This window comes from Euprymna scolopes, chromosome 10 (assembly GCF_053919585.1).
Source record: "Euprymna scolopes isolate OS-2025 chromosome 10, ASM5391958v1, whole genome shotgun sequence".
NCBI classification, from domain to species: Eukaryota; Metazoa; Mollusca; class Cephalopoda; order Sepiida; family Sepiolidae; genus Euprymna; species Euprymna scolopes.
In genome coordinates this window covers 21,914,256-21,937,447 of record NC_136491.1, presented here as the reverse complement: position 1 = coordinate 21,937,447, position 23,192 = coordinate 21,914,256, and the positions used below count along the sequence as shown (strand labels likewise).

The window sequence follows — 23,192 nt, the reverse complement described above, 5'->3', positions numbered from 1 at the left end:
CTGAACAGGTTCAACGTTGCTTAACTTCGGTGATCCAGCGGGAACCGGTGTGTCAACGTGATTATGCCGTATTTTGCTAAAACAGAAAGAAAAGCCGAGTCGGATTTATTTATTTTTGTTTGTTTGTTCCTTTTCAGCAGTAACGAACGGCGTGGGGGGGGGGAGTCGAGAGATGTTTGAGCTGTAACAAACACGGTTCGAACGTAACGGCCACGTTATAACATAATTATCACCAGAACGAATAATAGAAGAAACGAAAACCAAATGCACATATTTATGATGATGTAACACTGACAACTTTACGTAACATTACGTAATCTTGATGTAACACTGCAAATAGTGTGTAACATTGCGTAACATTGCCGTAAGATTACCACCACGCTCTAGCATTATGTAATATTTTCCGTAACATTGACAACACGACGGAGCATTATGTAATGTCGATGTAACGTCGCCAACACAACGTAAACGTGACATTATATAAACCATTAGAAATGTTAGTTTGTAACAGTTATGTGATTGCACTCTATTTTCTTTTGCACAAGTTTGTCTTTGCACGTGGAGTAATTAATACATCAGTGTTAATTGGCCAAATAAAGAATTTTATGGATAGGAACCGTCATGTGTCTATAGAGACAATAAGTGCACAGTTTGATGTCAGTGTTGGAATTGTACACAATTATTCGTGTGGAATTAAAGATGCGGAAGATTTGTGCGAAGTTTGTCCCAAAGGTTCTCAAAAAAGATCAGAAAGAAAGACATTGTCATGTGCATGAAGACAGTTCCTCACCCTCCCTTTAGTCCAGACATTACTCCCTGTGGCTTTTGCTTATTCCCTAAGTTCGAGAAAAACCTTAGAAGCTGTCGTTATGGGACAATTGAGATGAGAGGATGTGACGAGAGTCATTGACACGTCCACGCAAGAGAACTTCCATGAAGGGCTTCCAAAATTTGTTAGAACTGTACAAAATGTACATTGCAGCCGGAGGAGATTACTTCGAAAGAGATTAGAGTTTCACGTGTCTGCTAGCAATAAAAGTGCCCGTACTTAAAAGGTCTGGAAACTTAATGAAGGCACCTGGTATATTAATTTCTTCGCTTTAACTCTCTTTAGATCTTTTGACATTAAACTAAATAGACGGCTATATTCTTGTCTCATCACAAAGACTTTATGTGTGCAAGATAAATGGATTCCAGATTCAACCAATGGCAGGGGTGTAGGCTCGCCTACCGACTTATCATACTCTTGTACTTCTGGCTATGTAACTCTTTCTTGGCCTTACGTTGTTTGTTGGTGAACTCATGTGTGTATAACATTAATTAAAAAAAAAAAAGGTATTGAGAGGAAGGTGTCCTTATAGTCAAGCTAACACTAACGCCATTTTTTTTTCAGACTAAACGAGGCCTATAGGATGGGAATCTACTCTAGTACTGCAAAAGGCGGTTCAAGAAAATAAGCTGTTAGAATAGAAACTTTGGGCCATCTAAAGTGAAGAGGCGAGCTTTTGCTGATAGTCGATTTTGTATTTACATTGCAAGTGTACGAGTGCGGTAAACTTATTTGATCATATTTCGTTGAAATACTTGCTAAACAAGCACATCGATGATGCTATATTGCGGTGATGGTACAGGAGCTGGAGCTTTGTAGACAGCGTGTAAAGTGGTGGCTTTATAGATATATACGATGCTGGCAAGTGTGAAAAGTTTACAAGCCCGGTAGATATCATCTACCTTCTTTGCAGCAAACTTGGCAGTCTTTTCTATGCATTTATTCAAATTTATGAGAAAAAGAGAGCGTTTACTGAAAAAACCTGGTGTATGAATATGACGTCCTTTGGTGAGGCTGAAAGTCTCCATAAAGGCATCTACAACGTTGCTAGACAACTGAAGACGAGAAAAATAATAAAGAAATATGTTTCTATTTATTTAAAACAAAAAAATATTCATTCATGAAACTTACGGTCGGTTGTTATATTTTATTTTTTAGTTTTTCCATTTTTTTTTCATTGTAATTAATATCCGATGAGTGTGTGTGTGTGTGTGTGTGTGTGTGTGTGTGTGTGTGTGTGTGTGTGTGTGTGTGTGTGTGTGTGTGTGCGTGCGTTTCTTAGCGTTTTTAAGTTTGGATCGGCGCTCAGCATATTCCGACTGTTTACGTCAGCTGCCGAGCGAGCCCGAATCAACACCTTGGAAATCCAGGTCACTAACTACAATTTAAATTGTCGAAAAAAAAAATCAGTATTCTCTTACTTCTGTAAAAGTATCGTTGTGTACGAATTAAACACTCAGCTTTCAAAAGTTGATTTTTATAACATTAGGACATTTATTATCCGGTGTATTCTGTAATGGTTTTCAGTGATCGCCATTTTGGTTTTAACATAAGACACTGGCCAAAATCGTATGCACAAAAGTAAATATCGAAAATTGCTGAGTTTAATCAAAAGGAAGTAGGGGTAGGGTTAAAAGGGATCCCTCAGTCTTTGACAGACTGTAGTTACCCACAAAGGGTTGCCTGTGCGTGAAAGTCTTATTGACAGGAGACGTGCAATCTCCAACCACACCTCTCCTGAGTCGATATTGTTAAATACCAATGGCAAGGGAAGTGTACAAGACGATTAGAAACAAATGCCGAGATAAGCGGAGAGCACATACAGCGCCTAGAATTTCTAAATAGTCACCCATCTAACCCATCTGGTACTAACGAGGCTAAAAGTTGTTTAATTTGGTGATCTGACGAGAACCGGTGTGTCAACGCGATTATGCCGTACAGGGTAGGGTTAATGTTAGGATTAAACTCCTAAAATCATATATTTCTGATAGACTGTGGAAAAATATTTTACAGAAAATTATTAAATACTGAAAGAAGTTCCGGTAAAATTATTTTGGTTCATTTTGTTTTGTTTGCAATAAAAACAAAATGGCGACAACTGAAAACCATTAGGCAATACATTGGATAATAAATGTCTTAATATCATAAAAACTACTTGTCGGCGATATTTTTAAATGCCATATTCATTCAAAACAAACCCAAATACCTCTAAAAACAACTGTTTTTTTCAAAGGAGTCATAACTTATCAAAGCCCGGAGGCCACTCGAGGATAAGGGTTGATGAGTGTACAGTAGTGAATGGGACAATGACCTAGTAATTGTTAGTTGTGGAAATTTGGTAAATTGGATTACTTAAGGGATGGCTTATCAAGAACTTGTTTACGTTAACTTTGAAGACTACCATGTTGTAGTCAGTTGGAAAGCAGGAAAACAAAAGAAAGCTCTGGAGGTGCGCAGTTCTAAGAAAGGAACTTTTTTCATGGAATCTACGTTTAGGTTTAGACACAGATAAAAAGTGGGGGAAATTATTTACAGTGGTTTCAATAGAAATAGATTGTCATGAAGTGCATCGGCAGTGAGATATCTACTAGAGCATTAGAATGATCCCACTATTTTTCCACCGACTTTGGTAACAGATTTGATGTACGTGTTCCATTTCAGATCGGGAGTAAAGATCAGATCCAGATGCTTGTCAAAACATGGAGCCTTCCAAAAACGAGCGTTATTCATTTCAATTGGTGCCAGACGAGAGTCAGAGCATGCTGTTCTAAAGATAAAAGCTTGGTTTTAGATGCATCAGAATTAACCAGCCACCTCTTTCCCGATTGCACTACGTGCTCAAGATCAGAGGAGAGAGAATCAGAGAGAACTTAGTCATTTACGGCCGTTAAAGTGTTGCCATAGATGGTAGTGTAGTCAGCATAAATGTCTACGAATGATCTTAGGATGTGATTTGGGAGATCATTAATATAGAGTTGGCAGAGAGTTGGGCCTAGGATAGACCCCTGAGGGATTCCATCATTAATACTGCGAGCTCTTCTTTGGAAAGGCGAATGTTCAGTTGGTCCACATCAGCATTTTGATCCTTACTTCTTACTTTAAAAATATTTACCATTTAAATATCCTTTAAATAAATAAATCTTTGGTGACTTTTTTTAACATGGATAGTTAGTGATAATGTACGTACGAATCCGAAATTACCTTAGCACATTATTATATAGATTATAAGAAAGATACTCACTTCGGGAATAGTGACATTTCTTCCGGGTTGTGGGGTTATCATCTTGGGAATATCGAGAACACCACTCGTGCTGATGACTACGGTCACGGATGCTTCACCAATTTGCTGCGGGTGACCTTGGTCTCTGCCGATGACTTTAAATGTTATGGGGCTCTTCTCGACAACGTCTATGAGCTTGGTAGCAGCAATGATTTTCCCCGTCTGCGGTTGAATGTCAAAAATCTTTTGCCCTGTTTTCAAAAAGTTTCAAGAAAGAGAAAAAAGGGGGAAAATGTAAAACAAAACAACTGTTATATAGTCGGATCTAATAATTTATTGGTTGCACTTTTAACACATGCGAAATTATAGGCTCTTATTTTTTTTTTTTTTGCCGTGGTTTTCAAAATCGAAACAGACGAACTTGTTAAAGCAACAATACAAATTTATTTGCATTTATTAATTGATAGCATATGACAAAAGTGCGATCGATCGGTATGTGGGTTTGGTGGTGTGGTGTCGGGCAGGACTTCTCTCATATTGATATTCTTATTAATTGGAATGTCTATTGTTTTATTGTTTTACGTTTTTAGCAATTCCAATCCAGGTTAGAATATGGGACGTCCAATTTTTCCAATTTTAGGTCATTTTCCATAGCCCCCAAATCTTTGATTGGAATTTAAGGTTGACGTCATCGCTCAGCAAAGGGTGTGTGTACAACATCTGATATTTTCCGGTATCGCCTGTCACCTATGCAACGAAATGCCTTTATTTTCAAATGAAGATCTTCATAGACCACAACGTTCACAAAATTGCAGAAGAATTACTGGTAAGTTGAGAGAAAATAACCAATTTAAATGCAAGAAGAGTAACCCAATGAGATGGATGGGCAAAGTGTATATGGATAGCGAAGCTATTGCGGTTGTTACCTTGGTGATAACTGTAGAGTACAAAAAAACACCGTACTTGGCCTTCGGGACAAGATCACAGTGTAGTATCTGTTCCGGCAGATGCTGCAAGCTATGACTAGCTATGACTAGCAAAGACCAGATGTGGGGGCAACCCCACATGCCTGACCATTAACCAGCTCCCATTTCCCACCTCGGGAGCTGGTCCCCTTTTTCCCTTCCCCCTCCCTTCACTCCTCACATTAAAAATCGGCCTTGTGCCTAATTTGCTCGGTGGGGGAGCAAATAAATACCATCTGTTCCGGCAGATGCTGCACTTAAGATGATTTGTACCAGTCGATGGAGGGGAAACCCTCTATACTGGGACAATTATTATTTTTGGTAACCAGAGTGCCCCCTTTTTGCCTACTTTTAAGGGGAGCTGGTTTTTACCTCACATTAAAAACGGCCTTGTGCCTAATTTGCTCAGTGGGGGAGCAAATAAATACCATCTGTTCCGGCAGATACTGCAAGCTATGACTAGCTATGACTAGCAAAGACCAGATGTGGGGGCAACCCCACATGCCTGACCTTTAACCAGCTCCCATTTCCCACCTCTCGGGAGCTGGTCCCCTTTTTCCCTTCCCCCTCCCTTCACTCCTCACATTAAAAATTGGCCTTGTGCCTAATTTGCTCGGTGGGGGAGCAAATAAATACCATCTGTTCCGGCAGATACTGCAAGCTATGACTAGCAAAGACCAGATGTGGGGGCAACCCCACATGTCTGACCTTTAACCAGCTCCCATTTCCCACCTCTCGGGAGCTGGTCCCCTTTTCCCATTCCCCCTCCCTTCACTCCTCACATTAAAAATCGGCCTTGTGCCTAATTTGCTCGGTGGGGGAGCAAATAAATACCATCTGTTCCGGCAGATACTGCAAGCTATGACTAGCTAGGACTAGCTATGACTAGCAAAGACCAGATGTGGAGGCAACCCCACATGCCTGACCTTTAACCAGCTCCCATTTCCCACCTCTCGGGAGCTGGTCCCCTTTTCCCTTCCCCCTCCCTTCACTCCTCACATTAAAAATTGGCCTTGTGCCTAATTTGCTCGGTGGGGAAGCAAATAAATACCATCTGTTCCGGCAGATACTGCAAGCAAAGACCATATGTGTGGGCAACCTCATATATAAGACCTTGGTCAATGTAGGGGCAACCCTTCATACCAATTGTCACTATCCAGCTCCCCTACTCCTCGGGGAGTTGGTCCCCATCTCCCCTTCACTCCTCACATTAAAAATCGGCCTTGTGCCTAATTTGCTCGGTGGGGGAGCAAATAAATACCATCTGTTCCGACAGATACTGCAAGCAAAGACCATATGTGGGGGGCGACCCCACATATAAGACCCTGGTCAATGTAGGGGCAACCCTTCATACCAATTGTCACTATCTAGCTCCCCTACTCCCCGGGGAGTTGGTCCCCATTTCCCCTTCACTCCTCACATTAAAAATCGGCCTTGTGCCTAATTTGCTCGGTGGGGGAGCAAATAAATACCATCTGTTCCAACAGATACTGCAAGCTTTGACTAGCAAAGACCAGATGTGGGGACAACCCCACATGCCTGACCTTTAACCAGCTCCCATTTCCCACCTCTCGGGAGCTGGTCCTCTTTTTCCCTTCCCCCTCCCTTCACTCCTCACATTAAAAATTGGCCTTGTGCCTAATTTGCTCGGTGGGGGAGCAAATAAATACCATCTGTTCCGACAGATACTGCAAGCAAAGACCATATGTGGGGGCAACTCCACATATAAGACCTTGGTCAATGTAGGGGCAACCCTTCATACCAATTGTCACTATCCAGCTCCCCTACTCCCCGGGGAGTTGGTCCCCATTTCCCCTTCACTCCTCACTTTAAAAATCGGCCTTGTGCCTAATTTGCTCGGTGGGGGAGCAAATAAATACTATCTGTTCTTCAGATGCTGCACTTCAATTTCTTGTTCTCTGTCAGTGGAGGCAAAATCCTTCACGCCTGAGACAATTTTTATTTTTGTTCCTTTTCTCTACGTTAAAAAACGATCCTGGTGTCTAACTCTGTCCCGTGGGGAGGCATTGTAAATAGAAACTGTAGAGTACAAACTAAAGCGGGTGTTAATGTGAGTGCAAGAATCAGAATCAGAGAAAGTAAATTCAAGAAACTTTTGCCATTACTAATTAACGGAAGAATATATCAGGTATGGGTTTGGAATGTGATGATGTATGGAAGTGAAACTTGGCCAATGAGGGTTGAGGACACCCGTTGCATGAAGAGAAATTATATCAGAATGATAAAATGAATGCGTAATGTGAGTCCTAAAGACAGGAGTAGCTCCAATGGTACTTCTGCAGTTACTGACCCATATTTCCGTGATGTTGCCTTGGTATATCCCAGCAGTATATGTAAAATGCTGGAATATGCAGAGTACTAATAAAAATTTTAAATACTAGAAAAAAAAAGCAAAAAAAAAAAATCGTATAATAAATTACAATTAAGAAAAATGGAAATACGATAAATAAAACTATAACATCAACCAAAATATTTTTGATCGACTGAAGGGCAAAGACAGATATCCTCTCCACATGATTTGTAGTAGCCTTCGTAGTCAGAACTGTCACCAGAAAACTTTTTCATCTTGGTGGAGGTTATATCTAGGGCTAGGACAACAGCGTATTCTTTTCATTGTTATAATACACACACAATCTGCATAAATTAAAACATCATGTTTAAGCGGATTGTATGACCAGGCAACGCCAGGCGTCCAGCTAGTAAGCTATATAATACTAAATCTCTAAAGAGCCTGTATGTTTTTTTGTATATAATGGTTGGGGAAAGTGTCAATGAAACACAAATAAAGAGGTCAATAATAAGAGAAGGGATAAAAAAGAATGGTATGATGTAAATAATTAAACGAGAGAAGGGAAAGTAGAAAGAGAAAAAGAGAAAGCGGGTTAATTATGTCTAGGGCTAGGACAACAGCATATTCTTTTCATTGTTTTGACTCTCGAGTGTGTATCTGTTGATATCTTATGTGCTTTTATATAGAATGGTGTGGTTCTCTGTTGATTAACTGTATCGGATATATACTCGAGAGTCCAAACAATAAAAAGAATGTTCTCTTGTTATAAGTCCTAGTTACATCCTCCAAAGGGTCAGAGCTGTTCAATGATCCTTCCAACGTTGTTTACTTCTGTTGAATAAAAGTTGGTTATAAAATATTATTCAATCTCGCTAGATGTATGGTGTCGTCTCCGAGTTTTTTTCATGATTTAAATTTTGGGCGAATAAAATTAATACTTTGTTTCCAGTTTATTAACCATCGTTTTCTGAGATTTTAATTGGCTAAACACAAAAAGCGCGTGTGTAATGTTTTCTTTAGTTGAACGTTTTCGTCATATTCTGACGGTCTACGTGAGTTGCCGAGATATGCTGAAACCACATTCACGGAAAAAGGTGTCAATAAATACAAAAGTACCTTTCTGATGACCTCAGAGGAAGATTAAATCTGGAAAGTACAGGAAAATGTGTACAGAACAATCCCTCCAAACTTTAGGTATGAACCCTAATTCACAGTGACTCCTTACGTCTCAGTGGCAATCTGCCTTGTTTGGGGGTTGAATATGAGTAAAAAGGAAAAAGATTTGGTGATAATAGAACTCCAACCTCAAGAAGACTCCAGCTGGAAGACCACCAGAACGAAGCGTCATCCTGAGAGAAGGAAGGGGCCAGCCACACCCAAAATTACAGGTATGCTTTTAATCTTCAACTCTGACAAAAAGATGTCGAACCGACTGATCTTTAAAATCTTATCCTATTGACCAGCCATCGTGTTACAATCTAGTACCATTTCCAAGACATTTACGTAACGCACGGGTCGGTCAGGCCATTGACCGGCCCATAGTGTTACATCTCAAAGGAAACGCCAATAAGTATAAGTTGGCTATTTTGAAAGTTTCCTGAGCATATTACGTTCTAGTTCTTTTTTTTATTTTTTATTTTTATTGTAGCTGACTCTGGTGATGGAAAAGTGTTAAAGTATAATTTTAGAAACACACAGTTCGGTTAAGTATTGTGAGAATATGTCACGATAAGTTGTTAATTTTTCAAAATGTAGTAGTAGTAGTAGTAGTAGTAGTAGTTTTTGTTGTTGTTGTTGTTGTTGTTGTTGGTGGTGGTGGTGTTCTTGAGCACCTTTCATCCATTCATTTCAAATGAATCAGATTATTCTATCGTTGGCATTCGTTTCTCTCATATCTTTCTAGTTAGAATTCTTTCTAGAAAGACATCAGGTACTTACGGTAGATACTACGTGATGGTTGGCAACATTCTAAAGTAACAGTGTTTCTGCGGAACGAATTGGATTCGAACTTGGCACATCCCGGTTGTCAGTCCATATTGTCAACCACTTAGCCAGAGTCACCTACCTGAAGGGACGGTGGACCAGTCTGTGAGCAAACATGCTTTACTTACCATTCATACCATCGACATATACTGGTTGTAATGAATAAAGAATCATGCTGTTACTTCCAGAGTCCAAGTCTTTTGCTGACACGGTGCCAATTGAGTCGCCGTATGCACTCGACTCTGTTGTAAAAAACGTGTAGTTCAGTGTAGAAAATATGGGTTTGTTGTCGTTGACATCGTGTACGTGTATGGTAAGCTGTTAATGATAAAAAATAAAACATATGTAATTATGTGACGGCATATTTATGCAGATAAAACAATAACACAAAGGATAAGTACGTAAGTAAGACACTTTATCAAATCTCCAATACTAACGATTACTACGATACTATCCCATTGATTACTGTACACACAATAACCCTTATCCCCGAGTGGCTTCTGGGCCTTGATAAATGGTGACTACCTTGTAAAAAAAAAAAGAAAATATAAAAGAAGATGAGCAGAGATCATATCTGGGGCGGGTGTTGCTCGGAGTACCTTAGCTTGTTCTGACAAAGTTCAAAACCAGCTTCAAAACCTAGTAGGTGATGCCTTTTTTTCTTCCCTGCAACCTCTTTCTCACAGAAGAGACGTTTCAAGCCTCTCTAAGCTCTATCACGTTTGACACACCAGTTCCCGTCAGATCACCGAAGTTAAGCAACGTTGAGCCCGGCCAGTACCAGATGAGTAACGATTTGGGACTTCCAGGCGCTCTATGTGCTCTCTGCTTATCTCGGCATTGTTTCCAGTCGTCCTGAACTTCTTCAAGCCACTGGACTCGAGCAGTGCTGATTCAGGAAGGGTGTGGTTGGAGATTGCGCAACCCTTACCTCACAATTACACGCGCATCTGCCCCTACTGGGAGTATCCTTTGTCTTTCGAGAATGAACGGATACATTGTCTGCTCTATCGTTTTCATGGCAAGTGCTCGTCTGAGCTTCAATCTATGGTCCTTCCCCATTGCCAAACGTTCACAAAAATCACTCATCTAGCCACAACGACTATAAATAGTTTCCCCGACTCACTATCTGTGCCTAAATATAAACATAAATTCAATGAACAAATCTTCTCTCGCAGACCTTCCTGCCTCTGTTCTGCTAGCCTGCTTTCCAGCTGACTACAATATGGTCGTCTTCAAGTCCAATGTAAACAAGTTTTTGTTGAGTCGCTTCCTTAATAATCCATGACTATCCCATTTCTACAATTAACTATTAATGTCTCTGTAATTACCATGCACTCATCAATCCTTATCCTCGAGTGACTTTCGAACCTTGATACATAGTCACACGCACATTAAAAAGAAAAATAAGATTTTAAGTGTAATTAGATTTTAACCTCATTCGGATTTATTTAAAGAGAAGATCTGGGAATATCAAAATAACAAATAAAAGAAACGAGTTGAAAAATCAGACGACGCGTCTATGTTTGCAGAATGGTGGATGATGAACAAACGCTGTGTATCATCCACCCGACGGCACGAGAGATTAAGTTCAGTAAAATTTCCTCTTATGTTTATCGATTTCGTCATTGTCAATATGCCATTCTTGCTGTGTATAATTTTTTTTGTTTCCTCAGCTCACCACATCATTTATATATTGTCATTTTGGGTTTTAAATTTAGATATGTAGATATTTTGTTTTTGTCATTGTGACTAGTTAAATTAAACACGAGGTACTTTCAATAAGTTTGTAAACTTTTTCGTATGGACACTTTTATTGATAGTATACACATGAAACTCTAGACTCCTTCGAAGTAATCTCCTCCGGCTGCAATGCACTTGCAGTACTGTTCCAACTTCTGGAAAGCCTTAGGGAAGTCCTCTCGTGTGAGCGTGTCAATATTCCTCATCACAGCCTCTTTCATCTCCTCAATTGTCTCATAACAACAGCCTCCAAGGTTTTCCTTGAGCTTAGGGAATAACCAAAAGTCACAGGGAGTCAGGTCTGGATTATAGGGAGGGTGAGGAACTATCTTGATGTCCATATTGGTTAAATAGTCTATGACAATGATGAATCAGTCTTGGAACAAACTTCACGCAAATCTTCTGCATCTTGAGTTCTTTGTGAATAATAGTGTGTTACAGTTCCCACACTGACATCAAACTGTGTATTTATTGTCTCTATAGACACAAAACGGTACATATCCATAAAATTCTTTATTTGGCCAATCAACTCTGGTGTTCTAACTACCTTACTCCTCTCACACTTCTCATTAACCCTTATAAACTCCCTGCCCTCCTTGAATTTCTTATGCCACTCAAAAACTAGTGTTCGATTCAGTCAAGATGGTCCAATAGTAGTCTGAAGTATTCCATGTGTTTCTGTGGGATATTTTGAAAGTTTAGAACATAAGTTTATTGCATATTGTTCTTTCAATGTCCTTACGTCCAAATTACATTTTTTGAAATTCACCAGCTGTGACAATCAGGCTTTAGTAGGGTGTATTCTAATTCCTGCTGTACTTGTTCATTTGAACTTGAAATCATAAAAATTGGCCAGTCATTTCATAAGAGATGAATCTTGAAGAGTCTATGGCAATTTTAAATGCCTGTACAAAAAGCCTGGAAACTTATTGAAATCCCTTTGTAATTTTCATGTTGGTTAGGTCCAATGATTCCTTACCACCCCCCCCATTGAGGGGGGGGGCTTTGTGCTGCATTTCATGTGCAAAATCATATGTATGAATAAATATTGTGATGTTTGTTACGTATAGAAGTGATAGTACAAACTTTGTCAAGGCGTTATCTATAGCAACTATCGTTGAAAAATATTCTTTTCACAAAATAAATAAATCAGCAAATATGAAGCAAATGAAAGAATTTAAAAAACTCTTACTTTGACCAACGATTTTTTGTGTGTGTCTCCACCGGGATTATCAGTCGCTGTCACTTGTAGATAATAAACTGAGTTTGTTTCATAATCCAACCGCGTATTTTTATTCACAATGATTTCACCCTGGTATTAAAAAAGATAAAAGAAACAATGTGTTTTCAAATACGCATATACTAAATGATTTTCAAACAAACAATCAAAACAATATAAAAACATGGGATGAATTTATTTTTTAATATTGCAAAGGAGTGTCAAAAAAGCATTTTATGAATTAAAAAAAAAGATCCATATTCTGTTGGATCATAGCCGGATGATGGAGAGTCGAAAGTGAATATTGAGGGTTTTTCAATTCCCTTTAGTCCTCACATTCCAGTAGCGATGTTTCTGACAAAAAGGAAAGAATTGCTGTTTTCTATGGTAGATTCTATATTTGACCTTGATGTAGTATTCCATTTTTTTGTTTTAGCTCCTTAGATCAAGTGAATTCATGCCTTGTCTGGAGCGATTTCCATAACACACACACGCGCATATATATATATATATATATATATATATATATATATATATATATGTGTGTGTGTGTGTGTGTGTGTGTGTGTGTGTGTGTACATATATATATATATATATATATATATATATGACGTAAATGAACATTTAAAATTAAAATGTTTAAATTCAACGCTATTTCACGCGGTTAATGGTAGCCGAATGGATACGGTCTCCGCTAATCGAGCCAGAGATGTCTCGTGGTGCGGGGTTCGAATCGTTCGGCTGGTGTTAATCTGGACACCCTGCACTGAAGAATCCCGAAAGGATGAAACACTAGTGTCTGTAGGTATTTAATTATTATAGCAAAAAATAATATTCTGATTGATGGCAATAGAAGAGGACCATATAAAAACGATAAACAACCACAGAATTCGCGCATAAGCCAGAGGAATTCCTAGAGTGGATGAAACGCCGAATATTCAGTGTAGCTTAATCGCCATATATATTTTATAAATTACTATATATATATATATATATATATATATATATATATATATATATATATACATATGTGTGTGTATATATGCATATATATACATGTATAAATATATATATATATATATAAATATATATATATAAATAAATATATATATATAAATATATATATATAAATATATATATGAATATATACACATATATATATAAATATATATATATATAAATATATATATATATATAAATATATACACATATATATATAAATATATATATATATAAATATATACACATATATATATAAATATATATATATAAATATATATATATATATATATATATATAAATATATATATATATATAATATATATATATATATATATATATATATATATATATATATATATATATATATATATATATATATATATATATATATATACTAGCTATACCCGGCCACGCGTTGCTGTGGCTCGGTTTATTAAAATGGAACACATTCCTCATAAAAAATTGCACTTTGTATTGTTTATTTATTTTATTATTTTTGCAATTTTTTTTTTTATCAAGAAAAGTTGTTTTTCCCCCCAAGAAAAGGTGAATAATTTACCATAAATTGTTAGGTGAAAAGTTGTTTGTTTTTGTTTGTTTGTTTTTTTTTTACAGGAAAACTTGCACTTTTTTTTAAAAAGAAAGTTGGCAGTAAAATGTCTTTTTGAAAACAGAATTTTTATTATAAAAAGAAAAAAATGAATGCTTTATATGAACACTGTAAATAGTTAGGTGAAAGTAGAGAAAAGTTATATTTTTTTTCAAGAGAATGTACACATTTTTTTTATTAATAGATATTAAGAAAGTAAACAGAAAAATACTCCCATCATTAATTAATTATGCAAAAAAATAAATAAAATGTTGATTTAGTGTTTCAACATTTGAACAACGCTCGGCTGAATCCGATGATTGCCGGTCGAACCTTAAACTAATTAGTGCTAGAAAACTAACAAATTTAACCAAAATTCAACAATTAAATAATTTTAATAAGTGCCCAGCTCCTAATACAAATCCTAGTAAATCAATCCCCTTTATTGGAAACACTGAAGGGAAGGACGAGAAACCAAATTATTGCCAGTATGTTTGGGAGAGGTTCTATAGGTGTATCAGAAAGTGGCCATTAAAAATGATGATCAGAACTTTAATAATTCAACTTACTATTTTTAAAGCTTATAACTACTTGAAAATATAATTCAAACCCTAATTTTTTTTTTCAATTAAAGGAGCAAAGACCAAATTTAAAAAAAAATAACAGGTTTACTAGTAAATTATGCAATATTTGTTTCTTTAAAAAATATAAAGAAAATCAACATATTTTGACTTGCTTATATATAATGTATATAAATAAGTGCCAAAAAATCATTTAACCAAAAAAAAAAAAAATACTATTAAATGAGGAGTTCCATTCTTCATTGTTAATAATTTATCCAGATTTATATTTTAAATTCCATACATTTTTTTAATAAAAGGATTTTTTAAAGCGAGGGTCCTAGAAAATCGCATTTTTGTAACATGTTTTGCGTGAAGCGTTAAATAGCTGCTGCTAAAATGAAATTTATGAAGTATGATTTCGTCCAAGGGCATAAATAGTGTCTCTTTTTTTTATTGCGTGTGTTAAACAAAATTAGTATTTTTCATCCTCCGTAGTTAAAAAAGAAGCGCACATTCACTTATAAGTTTTTTCCTAGAACAAAAAATCCGCTTCTTCGATTTTTAAAAAAGTATTTTAATGAAATACACGAGTTTTTGATTGATATATTTTAATACGTCTTCATCAACTAAATTTTTTTTAAATATCTAAAAAAAGAAAACATTCAATGAAATAGAAAAATTTGCCGTCTGGTATTTACTTGACGATGTAAGCATAACTGAGCTTTCATTTTAAAAAAATCAACATGTTTTTTTTTTTCAAGTTTTACAATTTGGACTTTACAGGTAAATTTCCAAAAAACTATTCTTTTGTTTTTGTTTTAAATTAGAATATTTTCTTTATTGATGTTTTATCTTCAATTTGTGATATATAAAACTTTGGCACATAAATTACTAGTACTTGTACAGTTTAGTCAAGACATTAAAAAATGAAAATATCGAAAAAAGTTTAAATGTATCCGTTATGGAACGAAGTTCTCCAAAACAAATTTCACTTAATTGTCTAAAATATTATATTCGGTTTATTGGAAAGACCATAAAATTTCACATTGACCCTGAAAATATAGTAAAAATTGAACCAATAGAAAAATTTTGATATATTTTTAAAGTTTAAAAGTTGAAAAATATTTAACTCGTAAAATTCTATTGCTTTTATTACGTAAAAAAATGGCTGCATGAAGGCATGCCGGCATTTTGTAAACACTGTTTTTTTTTTTAAATAAAAAATAATATTTCTATTATTTTTTAAACAACTTTAATAGTTTATTTTGGAAGTATAATCCATACAGAAAATAAACAACCCACTTTAAGGTAAATTTTCAGATTAGGTCTACCTCAACAATTTTCTTTTAAATGACGACTTATACAGGTTTTCGACTAGCTGAATACGAAAATCGCATTTAAATTTTGCAGAAGTAAGTAGTTATCGGAATATAAAATGTTGTATTATGCATTGTATTCTTTGGCGGCCATTTTTACGTGCGTGCGCGCGCCATAAACAAATCTACTCATCTCTGACTGAAATTGCACGTGCGTAAAAAAAATGGCCGCCAAAAAATACAATTCATAATACAACTTTTTATATCTCGATAGCTAATTTTTCGTTGTCAGCATAGTCGAAATTCTTTAAAAATTGTCATTTAAAAGAAAATTGTGGAGGTGGACCTAATCTAAAAACATACCCAAATTTCTAATGTACCTAGAGGTTCTACTTTTTTTTTTCAATATTTTAAGCAGATTTGTCACTCAGCTACCAGATTTTTATGGGTCTCTATTTTTGCCATGAATTGTTAGGTGAAAGTTTTTTTTCAGGAAAACTTTTTTTTAAGTTGGCAGTAAACGTTTCTTTTTGAAAACAGAATTTTTATTATAAAAAGAAAAAATGAATGCATTTATATATATATTTATATATATATATATTTATATATATATATATATATATATATATATATATATATATATATATATATATATAAATGTAACTCTTGGTTCGTTCGTAATTAATAGTCTAAATAACCACTGGAATGACTGCTTCGGCATTTTAGTATATGTTTACTGTACCGATGCGTGTTTTTATATATCTTTTTTTAATTATAACATTATACTTGATTTTTCTATGATAATTATTTCACACCGCGTGCCATCACGTGACATCACTAAACGGAACTTTTATATAACAAACTGACATTTTTCGTTTAAAAGTAGAATTATTTCTCTTTCGTTAATATATATTTTTTTTAATATTTCGTGTTTTATATATATAAAGTACAATTGTTGAACGTTATTCTTTTGAAGTAGAGAAAGTTTGATTATTTTTTCAAGAGAATGTACAAATTATTTTTTTGTCAACAGATGTTAAGAAAATAAACAAAAAATACTCCCATCATTAATTAATTATGCAAAAAAATAAATAAAATGTTGATTTAGTGTTTCAACATTTGGACAACGCTCGGCTGAATCCGGTGATGATGGCCGGTCGAACCCTTAAATAATTGGAATACGGTGTGTGTGGGGGGGTAAATTCTGCGTGAGTACCATTCTTTTTAATTTCGTCTTTTGTCCAATTTTTGTGTAGGCTTTTAGCGGTTGCAAACTGACAAATTTAACCAAAATGCAAAAAATTCAACAATTAAATAATTTTGCTCAGCTTCTAATACAGATCCTAGTCAATCAATCCCTGTTATTAGAACACTCAAGGGAATGACGGAACCAAATTATTTATATATATATATATTACAATATTTTAAGCAGATTTGACACTCGGCTACCAGATTTTTATGGGTTGCTCGTTTACTTACGATAAAACTTGCGAAGCATGCGCTTGTTACGGTTGGTGTAAAAATGGAATGGAAATTTAAATTTCGCTCCGTTTTAATCTTTTGTTTTTAATTGTGCTTCTCCCAAACAAATATAATTAAAAGAATAACGTTCAACAATTTTACTTTATATATATATAAAACACAAAATATTAAATTAAAAAAAAAAAATTAACAAAAGAGAAATAATTCCACTTTTAAACGAAAAATGTCAGTTTGGTATATAAAAGTTCCGTTTAGTGATGTCACGTGATGGCACGCGGTGTGAAATAATTGTCCCCAAATAAAAAAAATGGCCCATCCGTACAAAGAAAACCACCTATTTATTATAGAACAATTAAGTATAATGTTATAATTAAAAAGAGATATATAAAAACACGCATGGGTACAGTAAACATATTATACTAAAATGTCGAAGCAGTCATTCCAGTGGTTATTTAGACTATTTATTACGAACGAACCAAGAGTTACATTTTTATATAGATAAATATATATATATATATAAATATATATATATATAAATATATATATATAAATATATATATAAATATATATATATAAATATATATATAAATATATATATAAATATATATAGTGTATATATATAAATATATATATAACTATATATATATATATATATATATATATATATATATATAAATATATATATGATTTCCAGAATGTGAGAGATTGTATATAATAAATTCCACAGCCAAACAACGTCGCAGCTCACAAGGGCCATGACAGTCATACGGATTTCGGCGCGGTTTACTTGATCTGTGTTGGTTAATATAAATTCTTGTGTGCGGGGCGTTTGCTCAGTTGGTAGAGTGCTTGCCTCGCATGCAAGAGGCTCGTGTTTCGAATCCTGAGTTCGGATATGTCTAACTGATGAGCCCAAATGAGGGTGAAACTCGAGTCTTGGACTTCCGGTCTTGTGAGCTGCGACGTTGTTTGGCTGTGGAATTTATTAAATATATATATATATATGTATATATATATATATATATATATATATATGGGTAACATTTCCATTAATATAAAGGGAACCAAAAATGTGTTTGAGGAGTAGGATTTGGTATTAAATTTTGATGTTGCTATATACAGATTGTATTTAAGTTTAAACATGATTAATTAAAAATATAAAAACTGAGAGGAATAGTTCACCGATTTTGAACCTCGCTCAACAGAACAAAATTTAGATTAGTTAAGCGAAGAAATATAATGGAATGTAAGTTATAGCATAGATGAGGAAAAAACGAATTAAATAGAAATCACGTTAAATACAAGATTTTCGTTTTATTTGCAAAGAAAAAGTCACAAAGACTTAATGTAAATGGGGTTTAAAATCCTCAAAGAATTTAGCAAGAACAACTCACTTAGAATGGATTTTTTTTTTTTTACAAAGGAATCACCACTTATCAAAGTATGGGGACCACTCGAGGATAAGGGTTAATGTGTTTTCAGTAGTCAATGGGAAAATGTCATAGTAATCGTTAGTAGTGGGAATTTGGTAAATTGGATTACTTAAGCGGACGGCTCATCAAGAACTTGTTTACATTGGACTTGAAAACGACCATGTTGTAGTCAGTTGGAAAGCAGAAAAACAGAACAAAGTTTTACGGGCGTGCAGTTTTAAGGCAGAAGCTTTGTTCATGGAATCTACGTTTAGGTTTAGGTACAGATAAAGAGTGGGGGGGGGATTATTGATAATAGTTTCAGCTATACGAGTGTTTTTAGAGAGGACCATAGATTGAAGCTCAGACACTGAAATTAAAGCTATAGGAACATTACATATATAGTAGTGACAATTTCAATATTTTTCCCGAATCCGATACAATAACCGATTTCGTTTTAATTTCAATTTTTTCCAAACATAAAATATTATGTTACAGATATTTTTCTGGAGTGTGTGTGTGGGGGGGGGCGGATTATCTTAAACGTTTGGATAATATGTACATACATTTGTGGTAACGTATAAATTCATTTGTGGGTAATAGAAATCCATAGATTTTAGTGTTACTCGTAGTTCAAAATATATAAATATGTATTATTTTATTAGTTGGACCAGTATTGGAAATGTAAAAAATGGAACTATTATAAGAATCGTTTTTGGCATCGGAAAATAATCAAAAAGTTTTCCAATTCCGATACTGATACCGATACCCCCAAACGTTCAGCCTTCTCCATTTCCGTATTCCGATTAATCATCCTGACCCTACTACATAGCCATATAAGAATTTGGTACCACAAAAAGAATTAAAACGTTTATGATAATTCTAACGAGACGACCCATAATCTGTTGGGTCAACGTTGGTATATCGTACATTAGATTAATAATTAGATAATCTATATATCTATAAAAGTGAAATTGTCTGTCTGTCTATGTATCTGTGTGTGTACATGTCCCTACCAAACTACTCTATCCAGCTATCAGACTCGAGATTTGACATAAGGGGTATTGAGATTTTATTTAATCGGTTTTCGGACAGAAATTTGGCTGTCAAGTGGTCAAAGTTCAACGATTCGACCTTTGATAACTCTACCAAACTCCTCCGCCAATTTTGTGTCTAAATAATTGAAATTTTAAATGCAGGTTACTTGGACATGGATTAAACTTTTTAATTTGATTTGAGCCCAAAAGAATAAGTGTTAAAGGGTCAAAATTGGAGTCAAAGTTTAAAAAAAAAAGAACTCTGCGGTCTCTACTAAATTACTCAGCCAATTTTTGGTCTAAACATTTGAAATTTTAAATAAAGTGTATTCTTCAGACATAAGGCTAGCTTTTTAATCCGTTTTGACCGAAAAATTGGCTGCGAAGGGATCAAAGTTCAAAAGATTTGACCTTTTCGATCTCTAGCAAACTATTCAACCAATTTGGGGTTTAAACATTTGAAATTTTATATAAAGGGTATTCAGACTTTCAGCAAGCTTTTTAATCACATGTTTTTGGCGAAAATTTTGCTGCCAAGATGTCAAAGTTAAAAAAGTTGACCTTTGCAGACTCTACCAAACTTCTCCGCTAATTTTGGGTCTAAAAACTTGAAATTTTAGATGTAGGTTACCTGGACATGAGTCGAACTTTTTAATATATATATATATATATATACATATGCACATGGTCTGTATTCTACTGGAATGGAACGATAAAGTTGTCACCCTAAAGAAAACAACACTACAGCTTTATTTTTAAATATTTATTGAAAAAAAATCAATTCAGGTAACATGATTATGTAGTAGATTGATATTTATTCAATGTAGCCACCTTTAGCCTCAATCACTGCCTCAATATGGGTCCGGAACTGGGAGCATACCTTTTCTACAAGCATCGCGGGAGTATGGCGAATACTCGGTGGATGGCAGCAATCAAACTGGCTTTGGTGTTGTGGAAGGTCATGTTGGTGATGTTCTTAAAGTATGACCAAACGAAGTAGTCCAGTGGGTTCAGATCAGTGTAGGAGGGGGGTCAGTGACAGAAGGGTACAAAGTCGTAGCACTCCTTCTCAAACCAAGTCTGAGTCTCTTTGAACTTGTAAGTCAGTGCTGAGTCTTGCTACCACAACCAGGGTCTGCCAGCCGCCACTTGATTGATTAGGGGATCATCACACTCTTCAACACACCCAGGTACACTTTAGTGTTGACTTTCAAGCCGACTTTGAAGATGTGAAGTGGCATGATGTGGCCCTCACTTGAAACCATACCAAAGGCCATAACCGTGGCCAGAAACTTTGTTTTCATCACCTTGGGCTCGTTTCTGTTATTCATGGCAATACAGCAATATATTTTGAGGGTGCTGGCTATGGTCCTGTTGTCATAACTTGGATCAGTAGAGAGCATGAGTTGTACAGTGGCACATCACTGATGTTGCTCTCTGAACATTGTGTGACTTTTGTGACATGATGGAAGGCTTCTATTGCTCTTGGGATTTATACACAACTAGCCAACTAGTAGATGGTCTGCAACAAAAGGGAAAGCCAGTTTTTTATCAAACGGAAATGGAATTATGTCGTCTTTTCTAGGACGACAATTTTATCATTCCATCCTGTATATAAGTACCAAGTAAAAAAAGTATCTGCTTTGATTAACTCACAGTTGGAAACATCCAAAAGTCTTGATGCCCCAATCCTTCAATGGAATACGAAATTCTGTTGTAGTCGCCGGAATCATTATCAGTTGCTTTCACATATCCAACCGTTTCGGGATATCTCTCACTTTCACTCACATTAAACACATAAGCCTGAAACAAGAGAAAGAGAATTCAAATTAATTTTAATTAATGTTACTAGTTCTGCTACTATATCAAAAAGGAGAAAGTAATGCCTGGGAAAATGATACACTACCCTCTCCCCACACACAAGAAAAAGAGGAAATAATGTATGGTATCGTAATGAATAAATGTATGATACACTATCTCCCCAAAATAGAAGGCAATGCCTGGGTTGTTAGTATTATGAGAAACGAAGATATACTACACTATCTTCAAAGGAGGGGGTAATGCTTGTGTGGATGGTCTTATAACAGTAGGGCATATAAACATATATTACATTATCCACTAATAAAAGAGGTCATGTTCTCATGACAAAAGAACAGGTACTACACTTACTACTTCCAAAGATGGCCTAACGTTCACAGGAAACATGAGTTGGAACAATTACATTGGAGGCATTGCCAGGGCCGCTGCAAGAAAGGTGGGCTCTCTCTACCGTGCTAGAAAACTACTAGCACCCGAAAGTATCCTGTACCTCTATAAGGCCACCATTCGCCCATGTATGGAGTATTGCTGTCACATCTGGGCTGGTGCATCTGCTACTAGTCTCTCGCTCCTTGACAAGGTTCAAAAGAGAGTCGCACACCTGATAGGCCCTAAACTGTTATCTAAGCTTCAGCCTCTGTCCCATCGACGAAATGTTGCATCCCTCTGCCTTTTCTACAAGTATTTTAGTGGCGAATGCTCTGACGAACTGCAATCACTTGTGCCCCCACGACGTGAGCACCCTCGACAAACCCGACAGGCTGCTAAATCCCACCCCCACACTGTAGAGATCCCTAGATGTAAAAGATCTTTTTACTCCAATAGTTTCTTCCCCAGAACCGCTAGACTCTGGAATTCCATTCCAGATCCCTGCTTCCCCAACAGTACTGACGTGCAGAAGTTCAAGTGTAACGTGAACCGACACCTTGCTGCCCAAATCCCTACATAGTACCCCAGTAGTTGTTGCCCCTGATAGTAGCCCCCTACACCAAAGTGGCAATTTGCCTTGTTTGGGGGGAAAATGTAATAAAAAAATTAAAAAAAAAATTGTATCCTACCAAGCGAACATATTCTATACTACTCCATTCAAAAGAAGAAGAGAATGCTTGGGAGGATTGTATTATAATCACAGTAGAACCTCCTCCTCTCCGATGGTACCATGACAAATGAAGATATACTACACTTCTACCCCCTCGCCAAAGAGGAGGTAAAACCTAGGATGATGCTATAATAACATATGGACATGTACTACATTCCCCTCTCCCAAAGAAGGAGAGAATGCCTGTGAGGATATAATAATAGCAAAATATATGCTACAATTCTCTTCCATGAATAGATAGGGCGGTTCTGCATTTATCGACCCGTGATTTCTACAAAGTTATTTGGGTGTGCCCGGCAGATGACGGGAATAACCAGAAATGGCTGGATGAGCCTTATTACAAAAAAAAACAACAAAAAAAACAAATTGTTAAAAAAAAAATCCCCATGTTAAGAATGGTGACGACCACTGAAATTTAATAAGTAATACATTGTAAAAAAAACGTCTTGATATCCAGAAAATATCGACTTTTTCCGGTTCTTCCCGTCATCTGCCGGGAACACCCGAGTAACTTTGTGGAAATCGCGGGTTGATAAATGCAGAAGCGGCAAAGATAGTATAATGGTACAATTAATAGGAGTATAGTTCCGACTTCCGACAAATA

At 35.7% G+C, this 23,192-nt stretch overlaps 1 protein-coding gene across 1 annotated transcript in view; it reads right to left on the bottom strand.

Moving 5' to 3' along the window:
• LOC145285859 (cadherin-87A-like) overlaps positions 1-23,192 on the bottom strand; it is a 212,310-nt gene that overhangs the window by 58,369 nt on the left and 130,749 nt on the right. The window contains exons 26-29 of the mRNA XM_080134300.1: positions 21,328-21,474; positions 12,244-12,363; positions 9,437-9,626; positions 4,071-4,300 (exon numbers count right to left, since the gene is read on the bottom strand). Coding sequence (XP_079990426.1) covers positions 4,071-4,300; positions 9,437-9,626; positions 12,244-12,363; positions 21,328-21,474 — 687 coding nt within the window. The remainder of the gene's footprint in view (positions 1-4,070; positions 4,301-9,436; positions 9,627-12,243; positions 12,364-21,327; positions 21,475-23,192) is intronic.